Source organism: Bufo bufo, chromosome 8, assembly GCF_905171765.1.
Source record: "Bufo bufo chromosome 8, aBufBuf1.1, whole genome shotgun sequence".
Lineage (NCBI taxonomy): Eukaryota > Metazoa > Chordata > Amphibia > Anura > Bufonidae > Bufo > Bufo bufo.
In genome coordinates, this window is record NC_053396.1 from 78,551,690 (window position 1) to 78,577,641 (window position 25,952).

The following is a 25,952-nucleotide window of genomic DNA, read 5'->3' on the forward strand; positions in this document are numbered from 1 at the left end:
CAAAATTTTTAGTACAGTGCTCAGGATGGTTTAAAAAGAATCAATACTCACCACCACTGATCTCCACTGATCTCGGCAGCTCAGTCAATCACTGGCCGAGAAAAGTATAGCGCCATGGCTAGTGATTGGCTGAGCAGGCTTCTCCTGGCATTTCCTGCTTGTGGAGACTGGACCATTAAGTAGAGACCAGTGGAAACCCAGTTGGAACGGGAACATCAGGGATTGAGGGATGGTGAGTTTTGATTCTTTAATATAAAACCACTCCAAACACTTTACTAAAATTTTGCACTGCACTGGACAATCCCTTTAAACATTTTGTACTCAGTAGTTAAAGGGACAGCAATAGGTTAGATGATAATAATAATAAAAAAAACTCTCAACAGTTGAATCCCACATCACTCCTGCACTGATCCCGCCTTATTTTCTTGTGCTGTACATTGGTCACATGCTGGCATCACCAATGAGGGGATGCCAGGCAGCGAGGGGATAAGCGGCAAAGTTTGAGACTTGTTAGTCACATCAGTTTGTTGTGAGGGAAAACTGGAGTCCAAGGTCTGCTGGGAGCTTGACGGGATTTGCGATGTAGGAGTGCTGAATTCACACGTCTGTGAGATCCCGGCCCGGAGTCCTGCTGAGTGCAGGAGCGCACAGCGTCATTGGTTGCTATGACGCCGTGCGCTTCCTGCTGCCGTCGCAGTACAGTAATACACTGGCAGTGTATTACTGTACTGCGACGGCAGCAGGAAGCGCACGGCGTCATAGCAACCAATGACGCCGTGCGCTCCTGCACTCAGCAGGACTCCGGGCCGGGATCTCACAGACGTGTGAATTCAGAAGCAGACTGCTGGAAGCGGAAGCACAAGATGCGGGAACCCAAGCCACGCCCACCCTCTATGCCGGGTAGTGTGAGCGAGCGGATCTTCATCCAGAAGACGGCTGCATCGTGTCTCTGCTGGATGAAAGCCTTTTTTTCTTAGCGGCAGAGCAGCGGAGGGTTTAGGCGCAAATGGCGACAAGACTACAAAGTCTTGTCGCCATTTTGCAATTCCAAGTCGCATTGGCGACCATTTTGGTCGCCATCTGGAGCCCTGAGTATATCTTCCATGTACTTTATCATTTAGCTATAATAGCTTAATAGCCTATATTCAGTGTGCTGCCTGTGCGGTTCATAGTGCGTCCTGTGCTGATTAATAACAGGAAAAGTCTAAAGCATATTGGTACGCCATAGACTTTTTCCAAGGCGCGGGTGCCCAGAGAGAGGGCTCTGAGTGCCGCCCCTGGCACCCGTGCCATAGGTTCGCCATCACTGTTCTAGGGCATGTGAATTTACAATAGGAAAAAAATCACTTTTTAAATGCAAATCAAATTGTTTCAATGTTAGCCCAGTATCTAATGTAGAGACCTCATTTGCAATCAAGGTCTCGGAGGAACTGGAGTTGAACCACACCCTCAGTCTGAGTTTAGGGTAACTGGGGGAATGGTAGGTTAGTGCCCCTTCCTCTATTGCTCAGGTCTCTGTGTGTCCAGAATGCTGTATTAGGTGGATCCAGTGGAAGTTACACGGATTAATTATGCCACAATGTGATTTTAAGTATTGTTGTATGATTTAAGTGAACAATCAGGAATTTGCCCTGCTGGTTTGGAGATTGGTTGTATAGAAAGTGGGGGAAACAAGGAGGATGACAGATGTATACATTGCCCAAAAGAATGCCCTTATGTAAAATGGTGGAAAAGGCAAGTGAAGCATTGTTGGTAGCAGTGACGACAGGGTCGCGTGCACGTGATGCGTGCCGACGCTGCATTGATACTAGACTGTGCGGTCATTTGGTCTCCGCCCTTGGTGACGTACAGCAGTTATGTACCACCTAATAGGAGGGGTAAGGGTTCACACATCCGTAGTGGCGAGGCATAGACGCGCAGAACCAGCGTGTATCTCCACGGATTAAGACGCCATCCTCCTGGTTCACTCCACAATCTCCCAGCTAGGTATAGTTGTATTTTTGGTTTTAATGCACCATGCACTATGACTATGGAACGTTTGTAATCAATATCACAGCTATAATGTTATAGCATATGTTTGGACGTCTTGCAGTCCCTATTCACTTTGATATGTGGTGTAAGTCTATGAATTGTAACATCCCTATAAAGGGGAGTGCACGCTTTTGTATTGGTTAATTAATTAATTGATAACAACCTTACTATGTATTTATATTGGCACTATTGCAGTTTATGTTTCACCTGACTTGAGAGAGGTTCTGTGAGAACCGAAACGTTGTCACTTGACATGTGTGAATAAAGAGCACATTTTATCTTTTAAGGAGTGCTGCGGACTTTTTTATATATATATATATATATATATATATATATATATATATATATATCTATATCTCTGACCTAAAGATTTATTAGGAACACCTGTTCTATTTCTCATTAATGCAATTATCTAGTCAACCAATCACATGGCAGTTGCTTCAATGCATTTAGGGGGGTGGTCCTGGTCAAGACAATCTCCTGAACTCCAAACTGAATGTCAGAATGGGAAAGAAAGGTGATTTAAGCAATTTTGAGCGTGGCATGGTTGTTGGTGCCAGACGGGCCGGTCTGAGTATTTCACAATCTGCTCAGTTACTGGGATTTTCACGCACAACCATTTCTAGGGTTTACAAAGAATGGTGTGAAAAGGGAAAAACATCCAGTATGCGGCAGTCCTGTGGGCAAAAATGCCTTGTGGATGCTAGAGGTCAGAGGAGAATGGGCCGACTGATTCAAGGTGATAGAAGAGCAACGTTGACTGAAATAACCACTCGTTACAACCGAGGTATGCAGCAAAGCATTTGTGAAGCCACAACACGCACAACCTTGAGGCGGATGGGCTACAACAGCAGAAGACCCCACCGGGTACCACTCATCTCCACTACAAATAGGAAAAAGAGGCTACAATTTGCACAATCTCACCAAAATTGGACTGTTGAAGACTGGAAAATGTTGCCTGGTCTGATCAGTCTCGATTTCTGTTGAGACATTCAAATGGTAGAGTCCGAATTTGGCGTAAACAGAATGAGAACATGTATCCATCCTCTGATGGCTACTTCCAGCAGGATAATGCACCATGTCACAAAGCTTGAATCATTTCAAATTGGTTTCTTGAACATGACAATGAGTTCACTGTACTAAAATGGCCCCCACAGTCACCAGATCTCAACCCAATAGAGCATCTTTGGGATGTGGTGGAACGGGAGCTTCGTGCCCTGGATGTGCATCCCTCAAATCTCCATCAACTGCAAGATGCTATCCTATTAATATGGGACAACATTTCTAAAGAATGCTATCAGCACCTTGTTGAATCAATGCCACGTAGAGTTAAGGCAGTTCTGAAGGCAAAAGGGGTCCAACACCGTATTAGTATGGTGTTCCTAATAATTCTTTAGGTGTGTGTGTGTGTGTGTGTGTGTGTGTGTGATATAATTTTATTTTTTATTTTATTGAATAAAAGCACAGAGAGCTCTGGGAATGTATATTGTGGACATGCTAGCGGCGATCTAGCAGCGCGTTTCCTCAACTTTATATCAAACTAGCTGACAGAATCCCGTTAACAAAAAAATAAAAATCTCCAGCAGCGTTATCAGAATATCTCCTTACTTTTAAATGTTTTAGTATTTTATATTTGTTTTTATTTTGTCAGTTCATCCACATGATTATTAAGCGATGAAAAAGTGCTGGCGTCCAGTGACTTGTACCGCCTGCAATGATCGGAGAAGCCGGGAGTTCTGGGGATAGGGGAGGGCTGAACCCGGCTATCTGCGGAAATCCCTTTGAAATGAATGGAGTGACCACATGCGTGCCTGACTGGCCACTCTCCATTTCAGGGGCTTTGGGTTATGTGGCCCCTCTTCTCGTGATTGATGGTGTCCCAGAAGTAGGACTCCTACTGATCTCAGTTATCCCCTATCCTGTGGTTAGGGCATAACTCCAAGCAGCCGGATGTGAGAAAAAAATGGGTGAAATGGATTTGTGAAAAGTTTTCTTAAAGCAGATCTGTCATCAGACTTTGCGGACAGCCATATTCATGGACCATGTAGTATACAGCCTGGATCGCTCTATTTTTGGCTAACATGGCACAAACATATTGTACTGCATGACAAAGGGTGAGTACACACATGAATTTGGCTCTGGCAGTTTATGTATATTTTTTACCAATACACACCTATCAAATAGGGCCCAAACGCAAACATCAAAGTTGCAGGTGCAATCGACACACACCTATCGAACAAATCACAGATCACACAAAATGATATCCTTATTTGAAAACATAAAGTCAGATAAAATACAAAAGGTACTGACATCCAAAGCCACAAGGAGCTGCACATGAACAGACAACATAAGTAACAGGATACAAAATGAAAAAACTATCATGCCACAATGTGGTGCACCCCCATATATCATTCCAAAATATACAGACCTGGCTGAATGGCACCCCCACGTTTATATATATATATATATATATATATATATATATATATATAATTTTTTTTTTTTTTTTTTTGCAAACAGTGCGTTTACCACCTTGGCATTTTCACCACAAAAAGGTACCAAATAAGGCACTAAAAATGCTGGTGCAGAAAAGCTCCACTAATGGGATTGAAGATAGACCCGACGCGTTGTTGCGAGTCTGATGGTTCTTGAGGGAAGTGTTAATAAGCTGCACATTTTCCCCACTATTTGCATCTTTTTTAACTAGGGAACGACCGATTATCGCTTTGGCCGATATTATCGGCCGATATTGAGGATTTTGAACGTTATCGGTATCTGCATCTATTTTGCCGATATACCGATAACGTATTGGGAACACAGAACGCGCTGCTCTCAGCGCTCTCTGTGTTCCCTCCGCAGCACAGGGGAGAAGGAAGCAGTGTCTCCCTCCCCCCTGTGCTGCTGCCGCCAATGAGAGGAGAGAACATAAGAGGAGGGGCCACTGCGCCACCAATGAAGATAAGCCTTTCATTCATTCATATACAGGAGGCGGGAGCTGGCTGCAGAATCACATAGCCGGCTCCCGACCTCTATGAGCTGTAGCTGCGATCTGCGATAGTTAACTCCTCAGGTGCCGCGGATCGCAGCTACCGTTCATAGAGGTCGGGAGCCGGCTACGTGATTCTGCAGCCAGCTCCCGCCTCCTGTATATGAATGATTGAGAGACTTATCTTCATTGGTGGCGCAGTGTGCCCCCCCCCCCCAAGCCCCCCCAGTATTAATCATTGGTGGCGCAGTGCGCCCACCACCCCCATCCCGGCCAATAGTAAAAACATTGGTGGCGCAGTGCGCCCTACCCCCCCCTCCCCCAACCAGTATTACTCATTGGTGGCAGTGGCCACAGGATCCCCTCTCCCCTGCTCCTCCGATCGGAGCCCCAGCTGTGTAAGCCTGGGGCTCCGATCTGTTACCATGGCAGCCAGGACGCTAAGAAGCCCTGGCTGCCATGGTAAGCTCCATGCTGCTGTGTGCACTATGCACAGAGCAGCAGGGACAGTGTGAGCTCCTATTCACCCTGATAGAGATCTATCAGGGGGAATAGGACAAGGGTTCTAGTCCCTAAGGGGGCTAAAAGTTAGTAAAAAAAAAAAAACACAAAAATATTAAGTATAAATGAAAAAGATTTATAAAAAAAAAAATACACATTAACAATAAACAAAAAAATACACATTAACAATAAACATATAAATTTTCAGCAGATTTGTGTAGGAATTTTTTTTTTTTCTCAAAAATGAAAATTCCCAGAATATCGGTATAAATTATCGGCTATCTGCCTGAAAGTTCACAAATTATCGGTATCGGCCCTAAAAAATCAATATCGGTCGATCCCTATTTTTAACCTTTGCCTTTGGTTGAGGCTAAAAGTCTGTCTACAGCTGGATCACGCAGCGCAAAACATCTAACTTGTATAAATTTATTGATGGTCACTAATATTTTTGTAAGGCTACATTCACACTGGCGTTTTGGCTTTCTGTTTGTGACATCCGTCTAGGGCTCTCACAAGCAGTCCAAAACGGATCAGTTTTGCCCTAATGCATTCTGAATGGAAAAGGATCTGCTCAGTTTGCCTCCGTTCCATCTCCATTCCGCTTTGGAGGCGGACACCAAAACGCTGCCAGCGTTTTGGTGTCCACCTGATGAAACTGAGCTAAACGGATCCATCCTGGCACACAATGTAAGTCAATGGGGACGGATCCGTTTTCTATGACACAATCTGGCACAATAGAAAACGGATCCGTCCCCCATTGACTTTCAATGGTGTTCAAGACTGATGCAGACGGTTGTATTATCTGAACGGGATCAGAGTGTGAAAGCAGCCTAAGTTGTTTTTTTTTTTTTTTTATTATATTTGATATTTGTTATTTGTTCATTTTCCAATACAAAGATAAACCAATTTGACAATACAATAATCAGGATTCCTTAATACACAATCTGCCAGGACATTCACTATAATAAGGTACAGTAAGCAAAAACACTACAAAACTAGCAAGTTGTGGGAGGTTCCCAAGCTCCCAGTTGAGTTTCAATCTATCCGGATTGATTGTTACCTGAGTTACGTACAACACCCCCTTGGTGGTCCTCTCGGTGCACGCCGTTAGTGATGGTTGCTCTCGTCTCTCCCTCACGCCCCCCCCCCTCCAGGCAACGACTCCACTCATCCGCTACCGGCAATATGTTCCTCGAACCTCTGGATCCTTGCCACTCTCTCGCAATGATCACTCTTGCTACCGTAAGACCCCTTATCCAAACCCTTTTTTACTTTTTATCTCTGGTTAATGATGGGATACTACCTAAAACGGCAACTTCCAGATTACATGGAAGAGATTTTAAAGACTCTGCAGTTAGGACTCTGAAAACCTCCCTCCAATAGAGTTGCACACTTGGACAGCTCCATATCATATGCAAATAATCTGCGGACTCTTCTCTACATTTCCAACAGTTTGATTCTCGCTCTTTATAGAACTTGCTTAACAATATGGGGGTCATATATATTCTATGGATAATATTAAAATGAATTAACCTAAAGTTGCCGGAAATCGTTGTTTTTTTTTTATTTATTTTTTTATATATTTTTATATATATTCACCCATTCTATTTGATGCTATATCCTTTGCCCATTTTTCCTCACTATTAAATTTTAGTATTTTCCCCAAACCCTTCCTTATTCTTCTATACACCTGGGAGATAGTCACCCTTGTTGTCGTGTGTTGATAACAGAAGTCTATGAATTCGTGTTTTGTTGTGATAAAATATTCCATGTTTTGTCTAGCATCAAATGCATGTTATCGATACCGGCTCATTAAGTCTAGATTCCTTCCAGGACACAGTTCTATTTGTGATCTTATTTCCCCATTCTTAACTAACTGTGATACATAAATAAATAATACCATATTTTTCCCAATATTTGTGTTCTGTGATTAATTGAAATTCACTAATATTACTATTACACCATAAAGGTGAAAAATGTGAAGTCTTCAAAATGCCTAATATTACTTTTAATTTAACCCCAACCAAATCAACCCTTCCGCATATTTTTTGGTTTTTTTAATTTGTTTTACTTCCTTTTATAATGCTTCTTTGTAGACATGATACGCGGGGACAGTGGGAAACTTTTGTATCCAGTCCTTTATTTTATAATTTTTATTTTCTTTCATTATTGCTTTCTTCTTCAGTTTGCAGGATTATCAGATGTCTCCATATCAGGAGATATTCCAGTGGAGGGGGAGATCACGGTTCCTATGTCCTCACAGTCACAGGAAGATGACTTTTCTACATTGGATGAGCCAGTTAGGGACACCATTGTAAGTGAGTTCCTATATCGCCACATAGCGCCCGCAATATCGCACAGCCCTTGCTGACTAAACGGTGCGGTCCTCCTTAGTTTAACAGGAGGCCGTGCAGTACTCAGCCACTATTCCATCCATTCTCGAGTGGAGAACCACAAGTAGCATCCTGGTCAGTACAATTGCAGCACTAATTAATTCCAATAGCAGACATGTGGGACTGGTATGGTTGTCTCCTCTTGACTGGTCAGGAGAACCCAATTGTAGTGATGCATTAATTCCTTTCCTGTTTAGATTTTTCACTGGGATTTTGTAATTTCCAAATACTTTATCAGCTGCTTTTTTATATATATATATATTTTTTTTTTTTTTTATTGCAGATGCGGGACTTAAAGGCTGTTGGGCAGAAGTTTTTTCATGTTATGTACCCAAAAAAGAGTAATGCACTTCTGAGAGACTGTGAGTATTGAGCTACAACTTTACTGCACATCTTGGTTTGGCAGTGGGGTCTTCCCATAATCCCATAAGCAGCTTTATTATCTATCCACGTGGTAGGTGATAAATGTATGATCACCCCCCCCCCCCCCCCCCCCCCCCCTTGCTCACAAGAACAGGGATCCCTATGTTCCCTGTATGGGACTAGTGAAGAGAGCCAAGCCCTGTACTACGCAGTCCAATAGATAGTGAATGGAGCAGTGGTCACACATGCGCACCACCGCGCCAATCATCCTAAAGTTTGCGGATCCCCCTTCTCATGACTAGACTGGTGGAGGTTCCACCAGTGGAACCTTCAGCAATTGTGGATGGGTAATAAATGTTTATGGGGAAAATGTATATTACTGCATTTTCTTCCCTTTTACATCTGGTTTTATGAAATAGCTTCTGTATATAGAGAATATTCTGCCACGAGGTTCAGTATATCTGCATATATTACCACTTCAGGTCTCTGATTCACACTAGTGGTTCAGTATTATCTGATATCCTGTCATTTTGTTATGTTGCTCATTTCTTTGCTGACTGGTGTGTCTTAGGGCTCATTCACACGACCGTTGCCGTATTGTGGCCCGCATACAGGTGGGTCCGCAATACACGGGGCACTTTTCGGCACAGTGTGCTGCAGAAACTGGCATGATCTGCTTCATAAATGTGGTCCAGAGTGTCTTAGGCTACTTCCACACTAGCGTTTTTGCTGGATCCGGCAGGGTTAAGCAAAAACGCTTCCATTACTGGATAATACAATCATCTACATCCGTTATGAACGGATCCGGTTGTATTATCTTTAACATACATTCATTAACTCCCTTGAAAGTCAATGCGGGACGGACCCGTTTTCTATTGTCAGAGATAACAGGATCCATTTTGCATCCGCATCCCAGGACGGAAAGCAAAAAACATGTTGCGGCTTGCTCTCCAGTCTGTGAACGCAACTAAATGGAACGGAATGCATTTTGGAGCATACCGTTCAGTTCAGTTTTGTCCCCAATGACAATACTGGAAAAAAGCGCTTCAGTTTTGTCCCCATTCATTGAGCCCCTATGACGGAACGCCATACCGTAAAACTTAAATGCTAGTGTTAAAGTAGCCTTAGAGGATAGTTTTTCAGTGATTTCTAGGGCTTCCCACGTGTGATCGGCCTGCTATGAAATAGTTAATGTAGTAAAAGTGTGCAGACTCTTCCTATCAGAAGCAGTGATGTTTGTGTGAGGAGGAGCTGATGGTAATGCTGCTGTCGTCTGCTTTTTCTTTAGGGGATTTATGGGGCCCTCTTGTGCTTTGTGTCACCCTTGCGTTGTAAGTATTTCTGTACATGTTTTACTGTGTGTTCTTCTGCGTGGCTGGTGATGTGCTGCCACACACCCCTGACTCCACCGGCCTTAGGGGCCTTTCCGACACGTCTTAGCTGTGGATTTCATCCTTTTCTTGAGCTGTCCACAAAGCCTTGCTGAACTCTGAAGGTTTTCTGAGGAGCTCTGCATATAGCCAGCATTAGGGGATTAGACTACAGATGAATGCTGTTTCCGAATTCAAGGGTTTACATTTGCAAAATGGAATACAATTGTGTAAAAAGTCTTCATTAGGTATTTTATTTTGTAGTTTTGCTTTAATCACTGATTCATTGTGCATAATTTCACTTTTCAACATGTTGGTCAGAGAAAGTCCCTCATTCAACAGTAAAACCTTAATGCAATAGGAGATTTGGGCTTTCAGGGCATCAGTTTGCTACATCAGGGGGAAAAAGGAAAACTGTAAACTAGCCCTCTACCACTAGAACTGACCTGAAACACCCCAGTACCTCATTTTTTATCATAATTGAATTTTGGTTTTAAAGGAAACGTGTCACACTGGATATGATAATTGAGCTGAAGCTCTAATATTATAGAGCAGGAGGAGCTATGCAGCTTTATATAGTTTTGTAGGAAAATATTCAGTAAAACATGTCATTTCTTCTATTCAATCCATGCTCATTCTGAGGTTTGCAGTCAGTCAATTAGGCAGTCCTATCAGTTATTAAAGAAGAACTCCCGCAAAAAGTTTTATTCTCTGACCTGCTAGAAAGGTACATAATGTAATTTTCTTACCGGCATCTGTGTTTGTGAGTTATAACCTTCCTTCTGCTTCTCAGCTGTGTCATGTGACCAGCAATCAGCCTCCAACTGACACAGCATCTTATGTGTGGACAGGGAGTCAGTTTCTCTTTGTATTCCTATGGGAGGCTCAATGTCAGGGCTCCTAGGAATGAAAAGAGAAGTGACTGACTTCCTGTCCTGTGTCAGTTGGAGATCAGAGAGTTGTACCATGACACAGCTAAAAATTACAAGGCAGGGGATAGCTCACAAATAGTCACTGATGAGAAGATTACATTCACTACAGATTGTATCATGAACTTTTCTAACTGGTCAGAGAATAAAAATGTTGCGGGAGTTCTTCTTTAACAGCTTCCTCTGTGTATACACAATCACTGATAGGACCGCCAGGTTCCCTTTAACACACTGGTCCTTTTTCGCATCCTATTTTACAGGACTGTGGAGTCTGTAGAAAAGTACCTAAATAAAGATATTAAATATATATTAACCCCTTCAACCACTGTGATGTACCTGTATGTCACGGTGGCTGAGGGAATGTATGGAGATGGTTGTTGCAGTGAGCCCACTCCATATGCAGTAGGTGTCGCCTGTGTCATACAGCAGGCCAGAATTACTCGTAACGGCCATCCCGCTGAACCCCGCCAGTTAACCCCTCGGGTGCCGTGATCAACGCTGATCGTAGCACTTGTGAGGCAAGGCAGAGGCATTTGGCTTCCTCTGCCTTCTGATTGGAACCCCTGCAGTGAAATCACAGGGCTCTGATCGGTTACCTGAATGCTAGTGAAGCCTTCCAGACCTGCCATGGTAAGCTCCTTGCTGCGCTGTGCACAAAGCACGTAGAACTCCATTAGTGTGAATAGGGCAAGGGATCTAGGGGGCTAATAGAGTTAATAACTAAAAAGTGAAAAAAATTTTTAATAAAATAAACATATCAGGTTTTGCTGCATCTGAAAATGTCTGGAACTGCTTAAAATATAATTTTTTTAAATCATGCGGTGAACACCATAATTTAGCTTTTTTTTTTTTTTTAGCTTTTTTTTGTATTTTCACACTTGCGTTAAAGTTTTCCAGTATTGAGTTCCATCACAGGGGCTCAATACCGGAAAAAAACACTTCAGTTTTATCCTAATGCATTCTGAATGGAAAGCAATCTGTGCAGCATGCTGCAGTATTTTCTCCGGCCAAAATTCCGGAACACTTGCCGGAATGCCGGATCTGGCATTAATTTCCATTGAAATGTATTAATGCCGGATCCGGTACCAAGTGTTCCGGAAAACCGGAACCGGTTTCCCGATCTGTGCATGCGCAGACCTTTAAAAATGTGAAAAAAATAAATTCCGGATCAGTTTTTTCAGATGACACCGGAGAGACGGATTCGGTGTTTCAATGCATTTGTCAGCCGGGTCCGGAAATAAATGCTATCCATTTGCATATGGATTCGCAAAAAAAAGAAGGTACTCCGTATGCCTTGCTTTTCCGTTTTTCCGTTCCGTTCAAAGAGAGAACATGTCCTATTATTGTCTGCATAACAGACAAGGATAGTACTGTTCTATCAGGGGCCAGCTGTTCGGTATTTTTTGTGGATCCGTTTCTTGCAGACAGCAAAATACTGAAAAAGTCATACGGTCGTGTGCAAGAGGCCCAAGTCAATGGGGACGGATCCGTTTTCTCGGACACAATAGAAAATGGATCCATCTCCCGTTGACTTTCAATGGAGTTCATGACGGATCAGTCATGGCAATGTTAAAGATAATCCAAGCGATCCGTTCATAATGGATGCAGACGGTTGTATTATCATGATTGAAGCGGTTTTGCTGATCTATGACGGATCCAGCAAAGACGCTGGTGTGAAAGTCGCCTAAGTTAGAAAAAAAGAGATATAAATGTATAAATTACAAGGTCTACTGCATCTTTTCACACAAAACTATATTAGTCTGCTCAGTCCCTCCTGCCCTATAACTGCCGCGTCCCAAAACGCCATTACTATTAAACGTTTTTAGCCCTTATGGTCAACTATGTAATGTGGGAAAAAACAAAACCAAAAAGGCTGATTTACCATTTTTCATTGCTTCACCTCCTAAAAAAAATTAATAAAGAATGATCGAAAATACATACCTATTCCAATATGGTATCAAATAAAACCTACAGATCATGCTACTTTCACACTTGCGTTCGGGGTTCCGCTTGTGAGTTCCGTTTGAAGGCTCTCACAAGCGGCCCTGAACGGATCCGTACAGCCCCAATGCATTCTGAGTGGATGCGGATCCGCTCAGAATGCATCAGTTTGGCACCGTTTGGCCTCCATTCCGCTCAGCAGGCGGACACCCGAACGCAGCTTGCAGCGTTTTGGTGTCTGCCTGGCCGTGCGGAGCCAAACTGATCCGTCCAGACTTATAATGCAAGTCAATGGGGACGGATCCGTTTGACGTTGACACAATATGGTGCAATTGCAAACTGATCCGTCCCCCATTGACTTTCTATGTAAAGTCAGGAGTCCCTATTAATATACCATCAGATCGGAGTTTTCTCTAATCCGATGGTATATTTTAACTTGAAGCATCCCCATCACCATGGGAACGCCTCTGTTAGAATATACCATTGGATTTGAGTTAGATCGTGAAACTCAGATCCGACAGTATATTCTAACACAGAGGCGTTCCCATGGTGATAGGGACGCTTCAAGTTAGAATATACTAAAAGAACTGTGTACATGACTGCCCCCTGGCAGGTGCTGCCAGGCAGCAGGGGGCAGACCCCCCCCCCCCTTTCCCTCCCCTGTATTTAACTCATTCGTGGCCAGTGCGGCCCCCACTCCCTCCCCTGTATTTAACTCATTGGTGGCCAGTGCGGCTGCCCCCCCCTAATTAAAATGACTGACCCCTCCCCCATCATTGGTGGCAGCGGAGAGTTCCTATCGGAGTCCCAGTTTAATCGCTGGGACTCCGATCGGTAACCATGGCAACCAGGACGCTACTGCAGTCCTGGCTGCCATGGTTACTTAGCAATTTTAGAAGCATTATACTTACCTGCAATTTCTGTGACCGGCCGGGCGCTCCTCCTACTGGTAAGTGAAAGGTCTGTGCTATAAGCAATGCGCCGCACAGACCTTTCACTTACCAGTAGGAGGAGCGCCCGGCTGGTCACAGACATCGCAGGTAAGTATAATGCTTCTAAAATTGCTAAATTCCGATTGGAACTCTCCGCTGCCACCAATGATGGGGGGTCGGTCATTTTAATTAGGGGGGGGGGGGGGCGGCCGCACTGGCCACCAATGAGTTAAATACAAGGGAGGGGGGGGTTGGCCGCACTGGCCACCAATGAGTTAAATACAGGGGAGGGAGGGGGGTCCGGCCGCACTTAGTATATTCTAAATCAGATCTGAAAAAAACAGTTATGCAGACGGATCCGTTCTGAACGGATGCAAGCGTTTGCATTATAGGAGCGGATCCGTCTGTACAGACACCAGACGGATCCGCACCGAACGCAAGTGTGAAAGTAGCCTCACCCAGCAAATAATGAGCATTCACACATGTGGATTGTCCATAAATATAAAGTTTTTTTTTTTTTTTTGTTATAATCCCACCCTATTTGGAATTTTTTTCCAGCTTCCAACTACATTGCATGCGTTATAAAATGGTACTTTACAAAGTACAAGTCGTCCTGTAAAAAAACAAGCCTTAGGCCTCATGCACACGGCCGTTGTGTGCATCCGTGGCCGTTGTGCCGCTTTCAGGTTTTTTTTTCGCGGACCCATTGATTTTCAATGGGTCCGTGGAAAAAGAACCGTTTTGCATCCATGATCTGTGTTTCCTGTCCGTCAAAAAAATATGACCTTTCCTATTTTTTTTGACGGACAACGGTTCACGGACCCATTCAAGTCAATGGCTCCGTGAAAGAACACGGATGCACACAAGATTGGCATCCGCGTCCGTGATCTGTGGCCGTAGGTTACTTTCATACAGACTGATCCGAAGATCCGTCTGCATAAAAGCTTTTTCAGAGATGAGTTTTCACTTCGTGAAAACTCATATCCGACAGTATATTCTAACACAGAGGCGTTCCCATAGTGATGGGGGCGCTTCTAGTTAGAATATACTACGAACTGTGTACATGACTGCTGCCTGGCAGCACCCGATCTCTTACAGGGGGCTGTGATCCGCGCAATTAACCCCTCAGGTGCTGCACCTGAGGGGTTAATTGTGCATATCATAGCCCCCTATAAGAGATCAGGGGCTGCCAGGCAGCAGGGGGCAGACCCCCCTCCCTCCCCAGTTTTAATATCATTGGTGGCCAGTGTGCGGCCTCCCCCGGCCCCCCCTCCCTCCCTTTATTGTATTATCATTGGTGGCCAGTGTGCGGCCCCCCCCCCCCTCCCTCCCTCTATTGTATTATCATTGTTGGCCAGTGTGCAGCCTCCCCCGGCCCCCCTCTCTCCCTCTATTGTATTATCATTGGTGGCCAGTGTGCCCCCCCCCCCCTCTATTGTATTAATATCATTGGTGGCCAGTGTGCGGCGCCCCCCCCTTCCCCGAACATTGGTGGCAGCGGAGAGTTCCGATCGGAGACCCAGTTTAATCGCTCTGGGGCTCCGATCGGTAACCATGGCAACCAGGACGCTACTGCAGGCCTGGTTGCCATGGTTACTTAGCAATATTACAATATTAGAAGCATCATACTTACCTGCTGCGCTGTCTGTGACCGGCCGGGAGCTCCTCCTACTGGTAAGTGACAGATCATTAAGCAATGCGCCGCACAGACCTGTCACTTACCAGTAGGAGGAGCTCCCAGCCAGTCACAGACAGCGCAGCAGGTAAGTATGATGCTTCTAATATTGTAATATTGCTAAGTAACCATGGCAACCAGGCCTGCAGTAGCGTCCTGGTTGCCATGGTTACCGATCGGAGCCCCAGCGATTAAACTGGGACTCCGATCGGAACTCTCCGCTGCCACCAATGATCGGGGGGGACAGGGGGGAGGCCGCACACTGGCCACCAATGATATTACAATAGAGGGGGGGCCGCACACTGGCCACCAATGATATTCAAACTGGGGAGGGAGAGGGGTCTGTCCCCTGCTGCCTGGCAGCCCCTGATCTCTTACAGGGGGCTATGATATGCACAATTAAACCCTTCAGGTGCGGCACCTGAGGGGTTAATTGTGCGGATCACAGCCCCCTGTAAGAGATCGGGTGCTGCCAGGCAGCAGGGGGCAGTCATGTACACAATTCGTAGTATATTCTAACTAGAAGTGTCCCCATCACTATGGGAACGCCTCTGTGTTAGAATATACTGTCGGATATGAGTTTCACAATCTAACTCATATCCGACAGTATATTCTAACATAGAGGCGTTCCCATGGTGATGGGGACGCTTCAAGTTAAAATATACCATCGGATTGGAGAAAACTCCGATGGTATAATAGGGACTCCTGACTTTACATTGAAAGTCAATGTGGGACGGATCCGTTTGAAATTGCACCATATTGTGTCAACGTCAAACGGATCCGTCCCCATTGACTTGCATTGTAATTCAGGACGGACCCACGGACGAAAAATCGATCACGGACCAACGGAACCTCGTTTTGCGGACCGTGAAAAAATACGGTCGTGTGCATGAGGCCTTATACAGCTATTTGAATGGAACAATAAAAAATGTTATGGCTTCAGATAGGTGGGAAGTGAAAAAGGAAAATTGTCTGGTTCTGAAGGGGTTAAACTTTGAACTGGTTAACCAGCTAAGGGTCCATTCACACGTCCGCAATTTCGTTCCGTATTTTGCGGAACGGTATTGCGGGTCCATTAATTTCTATGGGGCAATTGCGGACAAGAATAGGCATTTTCTATTAAGTGCCGGCGATGTGCGGTCCGCAAAATAAAGAACGCACATCGCCGATGTCCGTGTTTTACGGATCCGTGGATCCGCTAAACACACACACGGACGTGTAAATGGACCCTTAGTGTGGGAGAAGCTCTAGAATAAAATGGTGATATTGATATTTGCGTTTCGAGAAAGTGCACATATTTGGTGTAGAAATACCGATTGTGGAAGCGTATTAGAAGTGTCCAACCCCTGATATTGTATGTCTTATATTCCATAGAATGTGTAATGACTGCATACATACTGAGAGCATTGTTTTGTCTCTTGAAAGCTGTCTCTATATTTTTTGTGTTGGGATATTGCTTCCTGCCCCTGACAGTGGCCATGCTGACATGTAGGCTACTGCTGTTGGCAAGTGTAAGCACGATGACCCTGTGGCTCGTCATAGTGAACGTATCTTTCTTTCTCTTTCCTCTACAAGAATGCTTCAAGGTGGCTATGCCAACAGCAAAGATGATGGCGGTCCCCAGTTTGCTGAAGTGTTCGTGATCATCTGGTTTGGGGCCGTGGTTATCACTTTGAATTCTAAGCTACTTGGCGGAACCATGTATGTACATTATGTATGGAGGTGTATTGTTTATGGTGTTTTTTCCCTCTTGCTTACATAGTGTTGGGTAATCCAATAAGACATACTTTTTCTTGCAACTGTACGGTATGTGAACCCTTTGGAATAATATGGATTTCTGCACAAATTGGTCATAAAATGTGATCTGATCTTCATCTAAGTCACAACAATAGACCATCACAGTCTGCTTAAACTAATAACACACACAGAATTAAATGTTACCATGTTTTTATTAAACACACCATGTAAACATTCACAGTGCAGGTGGAAAAAGTATGTGAACCCTTGGATTTAATAACTGGTTGAACCTCCTTTGGCAGCAATAACTTCAACCAAACGTTTCCTGTAGTTGTAGATCAGACGTGCACAACGGTCAGGAGTAATTCTTGACCATTCCTCTTTACAGAACTGTTTCAGTTCAGCAATATTCTGGGGATGTCTGGTGTGAATCGCTTTCTTGAGGTATTGCCACAGCATCTCAATCGGGTTGAGGTCAGGACTCTGACTGGGCCACTCCAAAAGGCATATTTTCTTCTGTTTAAGCCATTCTGTTGTTGATTTTACTTTTATGCTTTGGGTTGTTGTCATGTTGCAACACCCATCTTCTGTTGAGCTTCAGCTGGTGGACAGATGGCCTTAAGTTCTCCTGCAAAATGTCTTGATAAACTTGGGAATTCATTTTTCCTTCGATGATGGCAATCCGTCCAGGCCCAGATGCAGCAAAGCACCCCCAAACCATGATGCCCCCACCACCATACTTCACAGTTGGGATGAGGTTTTGATGTTGGTGTGCCTCTTTTTTTTTTTTTTCTCCACACATAGTGTTGTGTGTTTCTTGCAAACAACTCAACTTTGGTTTCATCTGTCCACAGAATATTTTGCCAGTACAGCTGTGGAACATCCAGGTGCTCTTGTACAAACTGTAAACGTGCAACAATGTTTTTTTTGGAAAGCAGTGGCTTCCTCTGTGGTATCCTCCCATGAAATCCATTCTTGTTTAGTGTTTTACGTGTCATAGATTCACTAATAGGGATGTTGGCATATGCCAGAGACTTTTGTAAGTCTTTAGCTGACACTCTAGGATTCTTCTTCACCTCATTGAGCAGTCTGCGCTGTGCTCTTGCAGTCATCTTTACAGGACGGCCACTCCTAGGGAGAGTAGCAGCAGTGCTGAACTTTCTCCATTTATAGACAATTTGTCTTACTGTGGACTGATGAACAGCAAGGCTTTTGGAGATACTTTTATAACCCTTTCCAGCTTTATGCAAGTCAACAATTCTTAATCGTAGGTCTTCTGAGAGCTCTTTTGTGCAAGGCATCATTCACCTCAGGCAATGCGTCTTGCGAAAAGCAAACCCAGAACTGGTGTGTGTTTTTTATAGGGCACGGCAGCTGTAAACAACACCTTCAATCTCATCTCATTGATTGGACTCCAGGCTGACACCTCACTCCAATTAGCTCTTGGAGATGGCATTAGTCTAGGGGTTCACATACTTTTTCCACCTGCACTGTAAATGTTTACATGGTGTGTTCAATAAAAACATGGTAACATTTAATTCTTTGTGTGTTATTAGTTTAAGCAGACTGTGATTGTCTATTGTTGTGACTTAGATGAAGATCAGATCACTTTTTATGACCAATTTGTGAAGAAATCCATATCATTCCAAAGGGTTCACCAGAAAAGGTATTTTTCTTGCAACTGTATGTCACAAGTGATATTAGAAATCTTCCACGAGCCATAAATTGATGGGTTTGTATTACTACAGCTGAAAAGTGAACCGTGCTACAACTGTGAAACACCAGTACGTGAATAACATGATTCCATTGAATTTGTTGTTTTCATTGCACAATATCCAGATGTTCTGTTTAAGACGGACAGGTATAATGTAAAACTATGGCATCCATTAAATTCAGTTTCGAAATAAGTAATAATGCAGCAGGTCTTGATTTTCTGTTAAACTTCTTTGTAATATAATGTCTTATTTGTCTTGCAGTTCGTTCTTCCAAAGTCTGTGTGTGTTGGGATACTGCATCCTGCCGCTGACAGTGGCCATGCTGATATGTAGGCTACTGCTCTTCGCAAGTGTAAGCACGGCGATATTCATCCTGCGGCTGGTCATAGTGACAGTAATGTTTGGCTGGTCTACTTTTGGTAAAGTGTTTTTTTTTTTTTTTTCTTCTTCTCACGATATAGTAAAATATAAAGTAAGCTGCTATTTATGTATGTTTAAAGGGATTATCCTGGTTGTGCCACAATCCTGTGCAGTGGCCATTTCTGGGATCACATCCCATACGTTGGGCACGTGATCCTTGCCTGGAGTTGGAAGCCACAGCACATGTGTTAGTCTGAATCTCAGGTTAGTGCTGTGGCTTCTAACCCCAGGGTGGATCAAGTGCCCAATGTATGGCACAGGATCACTGCAACTCGGGTAACCCCTTTATGTATAGACTGGAGTCATATATATGTGTTTGTGAAATGGACCTAATAATGAGGGAACAAAGTATCTGTGCTGCTCTATAGAGCTCCACCAAGGTGCTCTAATATTGTCTCAAATCAGACCTGCTGTAGCATTCTTAAAGGGGTTGTCCCACGAAAAATATTCTACAATGTTAAAACCGAACCTAATTTTGAAAACTTTTTGTAATTGGATGTAATTAAAAATGTAGCATAGCCACTGATTTATTCACTAAAATGTATCTGTATAGCACCACCTGCTGTTTAGTTTTTTTTATTTCTTTGTTTGGCTCACTAAGAAGGTCGCACATGCTCAGTTTCATCCTTCAACTGCCCCCTGAGCTGTGATGGGGAGCGCTGAGACACGCCCCACCCGAGCTGTGATGGGGAGAGCGGAGGCACGCCCCACCCGAGCTGTGATGGGGAGAGCGGAGGCACGCCCCACCCGGGCTGTGATGGGGAGAGCGGAGGCACGCCCCACCCGGGCTGTGATGGGGAGAGCGGAGGCACGCCCCACCCGGGCTGTGATGGGGAGAGCGGAGGCACGCCCCACCCGGGCTGTGATGGGGAGAGCGGAGGCACGCCCCACCCGGGCTGTGATGGGGAGAGCGGAGGCACGCCCCACCCGAGCTGTGATGGGGAGAGCGGAGGCACGCCCCACCCGGGCTGTGATGGGGAGAGCGGAGGCACGCCCCACCCGGGCTGTGATGGGGAGAGCGGAGGCACGCCCCACCCGGGCTGTGATGGGGAGAGCGGAGGCACGCCCCACCCGGGCTGTGATGGGGAGAGCGGAGGCACGCCCCACCCGGGCTGTGATGGGGAGAGCGGAGGCACGCCCCACCCGGGCTGTGATGGGGAGAGCGGAGGCACGCCCCACCCGGGCTGTGATGGGGAGAGCGGAGGCACGCCCCACCCGAGATGTGATGGGGAGAGCGGAGGCACGCCCCATAAGATGTCAGCTGGATATGAATCTAGCAGAGCAATGAATGGGGAGATCTCTGGATCCATGTGAAGCACAGGGCTGGTTTTGGCTTTGTTAGAAAGAAGCTGTCATGTACTGTATGATGCCAGTTTTTAATTTTTTACATTAATCATGGGATAACACCTTTAATAACTTAGGCCCAGCTGCAGTTTGCTAGAAGACTAGAGTATTTCTCTGGGACTACAATGGTGATGAGATTAGTTTGGGATAGGCTATCAGTATTCAGTCAAAGAGGGATAAACTCTGTGTACCCAGGGTATTAATGGTCTTCCTCACCATTTTCAAGATCTGTTTTACTTCCAGATTCTGACAAGCATATAGATCTAGTACTGAAGGATTTCTACAATCACATCAAGCCTAGGCAATACTCTTTGAGCTCAGTGTCGTGGTCTAGGCTGTTTTAGTTTACCTAGGGTAGCAGAGAAACACTTGTGCTACTGACGGCTGTAGCACAAGTGTAGAAACCTAATGAAGTTAATGATGAAGCCGGGGTGTGAGGGTTAAGGTCGGTATTACCTATACTACCTGAACATAACCATATTTTTTTAATAATCATTTACAAATTTTAATGCAGCACCCAAGTTACTGTTTTCTGGAAGACGTCTCTTCACAGGCAAATCATTTCATATTGGTGTCGCTTCCAGAGGTGGTTCAGATGAATGGCGGTCCATGTAGCACACAGATGGCTCAATGTTGCCATGGTAGCTTTCTGCCGTCTCATAGATAGGGGTCCCAAGCAGCAGGGGCATAATGGACAAGAGGGTCTTCATGAGACAACCCCTTTACTGACATATAAAAATATTAGTGCACAAACCGATGGACCAGGAGCCAAAATCTTTTCCCAGGGATAGGTTAAAGGGGTTATCCATTAATTGATAATGATAACCTATCCTCAGGATAGGTCATGATTATCTCACCAGTGGGGGTCCAAGTCCCGACACCCCTGCCCATTAGCTGTTTTTGAGAGCCATACGTGCTCACCAGAGCTCTGATATTGACATGAATAGGGCTGAGCTGCAACTAGGCCATGTGACCGGTGTACAGTGATGTCACTGGCCTAGGAAAAGGCAGGAGTCCTGGGTGTCGGACCCCCGCCGATCTTATATTAAGAATAAAATAACTAGCGTCCTTCCTCATACCTTGCGGTTGACTCCTTGGTGATGTAAATATCCACTGCGTCTCACTTGCTAAGAGTTTCTGTCTCACATCACTTCCTCTCTGAGACCTAACTGCCCGTTCAGTACCACAGAGTTTTAAACCTAATAGGTCCCTCTGCTTATGTAAAGTGTTTTGACACCACAGAAGAGTTAACAGATGTACTACTTACTACCCACATCAGACAAGTGCATGGTCGGGTCCTGGTCTTCAAGGAGTTTATGGTGCACCCAACATACTGCAGGCTGTGAGGTACACCACATTGGGTGTGTTATAATTAATGTAAGTCTAAATGTTAAATACAGAATTGTTTGGTCACTCTTGGTGACATATGCATACTCCCATGTATGGTCTACATTGTGCCCACAAAAGCTTTTATAGTTAAGCCATGTAGGCCTAGATACCTTCTCACAGTATAGACTCAGGGACAATTTATTTCCTATAGTTGGTGCTCTACGTGAAACACACTTGTACACAAATGGGACTGTGGGAGATAAGAGAGTACAGCGTTCTGCTATTTCCAATAGCCCATAGATAATGAATAGAGCAGCTTAGCCTGCCATCTGTACGTGGACATGGGACCTCCTGACTATTTGTGTGGTCACTTCCTGTGCTTTTGCTATAACTTCCTGGATCTCACTGTATGACATGTGAGATTGACTCTGAAACACATTGCACGCTATCCACATTCTTTTAATAAACCTTTATCAGTAGTTCACACTGGTGCCTTGCACCACTGGGGTCCTAGGTTTGAATCTGACCGAGGACCTCATCTTCATGGAGTGTATGTTCTCCCCATGTTTGCGTGGGTTCCCTCCGGGTTCTCCGGTTTATTTCCATACTCCAAAGAAATGCTGATAGGGACCTTAGATTGTGATCCCTATTGGGGACACTTTTTGTTTCTAATGTCTGTAAAGTGCTGCGGAATGCAGCGGCGCTAAATAAGTGCATAAAATAAACGAATGTTATAGCAACGCTTTTTAATATATCTATTTTTAACCTCTTCATCACTAAATTTGGCCCTCAACTGAGGAACCCACCAGGATGCAGCAGGTAACATACTATGGTCATGATTAAAGATGAGCAATTCTCCGGTTATGAAATTCGTTTGCGATTCGCTTACTGCCTGGTAAAAGGTGAATTGCGTTATGGATTCCGTTACCACGGACCATAATGCAATTCTATGACAAAATGCATAACGGAATCCATTTAGAGGCATTCCGTTATTCATTCCATTGTAATTGAAGTCTGTGGGCTGCATAACGGAATGGATCCGTTTTGAAGCCCATAGACTTCTATTATGACGGAATGCCTCTCATAGAATTGCCTTATGGTCCGTGGTAACAGAATCACCTTTTACCAATAAATGAAGCGTGAACGAATTTCAAAATATGAAATTCGCTCATCTCTTGTCATGATTAAGACGTTCTGTCGTAACACCTAGACCGCTGCTCACTCCGTTCAGTATATGAATTTTAAAAGGACACAATAAAGGAATTGGATTTTATCCGTGGCCAGTTTGCTAGAATTTTCTTGCTTCTATTTTGGAATATATATCTATATCTCTATATCTCTTGAACTTTTAACTTTTTTTTTTCTTTTGCAGCCTCAACTGCTTTTCTGGCGGACAGTCAGCCCCCCAACCGGAGAGCCTTGGCAGTCTATCCCATATTCCTATTCTATTTTGTCATCAGCTGGATGATCCTGACCTTCAACCCTTCTTCCCTTTAGTTCGGATGAGTGTCTCATTACAGAAGGACTTCAATGGGCTTGAAGACTAGGACTTTTCTGGTGGAATGAAGATCACATGACATCAGTATCTAATTTGGCACCAATGCTGAAATGAAAGCGGGGAAATACACTGGTGTCTGCAGGAGTCCAAGGAGCTTTGGTGTAGTTTTTCTGTACATAGCCCTGCACTAAATCTATAGCTATCTACTGTTTTCCCACTGCTCATCTGCATTCTAGGAGGTTGTACTTCATCACAAGTATTGTGACATCTAGGTCTGTTGCTGTACTGGGAGTGTTTACTAAGATACATGTAATGTAAAAAGTCATTACTTTTCTTAGGGCTCGAGCACATGACTGTGATCCGCCTGGTATCCACAGTCCATGTGTCTGCTGCATCTCCTGATCTGAACTGACTGTTCATTATGGTTTATGATGAAGTCAGTCTTTGTCTGATGGCGGAGCTATTGTAATGTGTGATGAGTACACTGCAATAGCTCCGCCATCATATAGACTGACTGTATCATAAATATATATAGTCAGTTGGGGTCAGTGGAGCTGCGTCTGACACAAACCATTTCCCTTGGTTGACTGCAGTCGTGAGCATGAGCCCTTAGTTGCATCCTGTTGGCTTACACTCACGTCCAGTGATAGGATTGTAAATCAAAGGACAGAGAAAAAGAATTGCCTAATGATTATAATGTGCAAGTACAATAGAAAAGTAACCATGCAATGAAAACTGACATCTGAAAGGACACCGACTGGCTTTGACCAGCTTAATAAGTGTAAATGTAATACTGCCTTTATGTTTACTGCTTTAGACACTTTATGCCAATAGCAGCAGATGAAGAGTTCAAAGCTCCGGAGCAAAAGGAGCATCCTTGGAATTACTGAAAGAGACTGGAAAATACATACAGTGAGGCCTTTCTTATCCTGTTCAAATGCACGTATCCAACCGGATTACATTTAAACAACCAGTGGAGGGCGCTGCACTGGTTATGTCCATATACTGTATGTATGAATGTTATGCATATGGAGTATATGCTAGAAGCGGTTGAGTCAAAGATAAATGTAATTGACAGAAGAATCTGCTACAAAGGGGACTATGCATTGCTTTCTCTCATGTGCAGGGCCGAATGAGTATATTCAATTACTATTGTGCTTATTTCTTTCTTGGGGGTGTTATAGCACATTTGGAGAGCGGTCAGCTGTGAATTTCTTTAAATATGATTTGTTTTAAATTAAATTGTATAATGCAATCTCTATATTTATAATTTATTAAACTTTTTTTTTTTTTTTTATATGAAGATGTGTGTTAGTTTTTTTTCCTGGTAATGAAATGGTATCAATAAGGCCCATTTCACACGGTAAGTATTTGTAAGCCAAAACCAGAAGTGGAACCTACAGAGAAAATGTATTTTATATAAATATTTGTGCCTTTTCTGTGTTTTAGACCCAGTCCTGGTTTTGGCTTACAAATGTCCATGGGAAAAAGAGGCCTAATAGTGATGTCTCATTAAAGACATTGATTTGTTGGTGGTCCAACTGCTGGGACTCCCACCAAATATGTTGAGCATGTACCCTGCCACTCCATTTATTCTCTACAGGACTGCTGGACAATCGCCTATTTCCGGCAGTCCCATAAAAAATTTATGGTAGCAGGGCAAATGCTTGACCTAGGGCAGCACATGTGTTGGTTTTATTATGTATGTGTGTTTTACCGCTGATCAAATTAGTTTCTTTTTGATGTGCCTGACTAATCCTATGATCCCTAAAATCACAGTTGTCTGAGCTGTGCATTGGCAAATATGTATTTTTTAGGAAGAATATAACATAATAAAACAGTGGTAGAATTGGATTTTCTCAGCATTCGCTGTTTACATTCTAGGACTGTGTAGTGTTGATTTGTTAAAAGGGTTTTCCCTTCACCCATGACGGCACCCCATGCGACCAGGGACCTCCCATCCGGGACAGGAAACCTGAGAAGATAAAAGGTTCACACCCCCACCAAGCACCAGTTCAGGTTTCCTGTCCTCTGGAAGTTCCTGGGAAGACTCTTAAAGAATGGTTCTCACCTGCAGCTGGGGGGAGGCCCAGGTTTTTTATCCGGTAGGTGGCTTCCCCCAAGCGGCTGAAGGCTCTCGGGGGCCGCTGCCTATAGTCTGCCTTTCCCCTGCATTCCGTCGCCGATCCCGAGGGAGCCGCTGTGGCCGTGTTCAGGCGGCTTCCCTCATGCTGTTCGGCGTCTGTGCCCGGCTTCCTGTTGGCGTCTGTGCATGCGCGCGCTTCCGATGCCGTGGGGCGGTACAGGTCTTGCCTCTGCTCGTTCAGAAGGGCGATGGCGGTACTGGGCCACCTGACAGCAACAATTCCGGCGGTCCCATATGCGCAGGCCCATACGAGGAAGCTTCAGTCATGTATCCTGCGCCAATGGGACGGCTGCAAACAGTCGTTAGACCAGTCTCTCCATTTATCCGCGGAAGCGAGGATGTCTCTTCTTTGGTGGACAGTGCCAGAGAATCTTTCAGCAGGGGTGCCCTGGTCCTTTCGAGATCCGATACTAATAACAACGGATGCCAGCCCATGGGGGTGGAGGGCTCACTCGGAGAACAAAGGCTGGCAAGGGAGGTGGGATTTGAACACCAGGAAAGCCACCTCAAACTTCAAAGAACTAAAGGCAGTGGAAATAGCGTTAAAAGCGATAGTTCTGGATATATCCCACAAGAAAGTAATTCTATACTCTGAAAACTCAACAACAGTCGCATACGTCAACAATCAAGGTGGAACAAGGG

The 25,952-nt window shown here is 44.5% G+C and overlaps 1 protein-coding gene across 1 annotated transcript in view; it reads left to right on the forward strand.

Moving 5' to 3' along the window:
• The window catches only part of YIPF6 (Yip1 domain family member 6), a 31,835-nt gene extending 6,821 nt beyond the window's left edge, over positions 1–25,014 (forward strand). The window contains exons 2-7 of the mRNA XM_040404907.1: positions 7,704–7,832; positions 8,195–8,273; positions 9,563–9,605; positions 16,697–16,822; positions 18,835–18,992; positions 23,039–25,014. Of these exons, the coding sequence (XP_040260841.1) occupies positions 7,704–7,832; positions 8,195–8,273; positions 9,563–9,605; positions 16,697–16,822; positions 18,835–18,992; positions 23,039–23,163 (660 nt within the window). The 3' untranslated portion in view covers positions 23,164–25,014. The remainder of the gene's footprint in view (positions 1–7,703; positions 7,833–8,194; positions 8,274–9,562; positions 9,606–16,696; positions 16,823–18,834; positions 18,993–23,038) is intronic.
• The last annotated feature ends 938 nt before the right edge of the window (positions 25,015–25,952 follow it).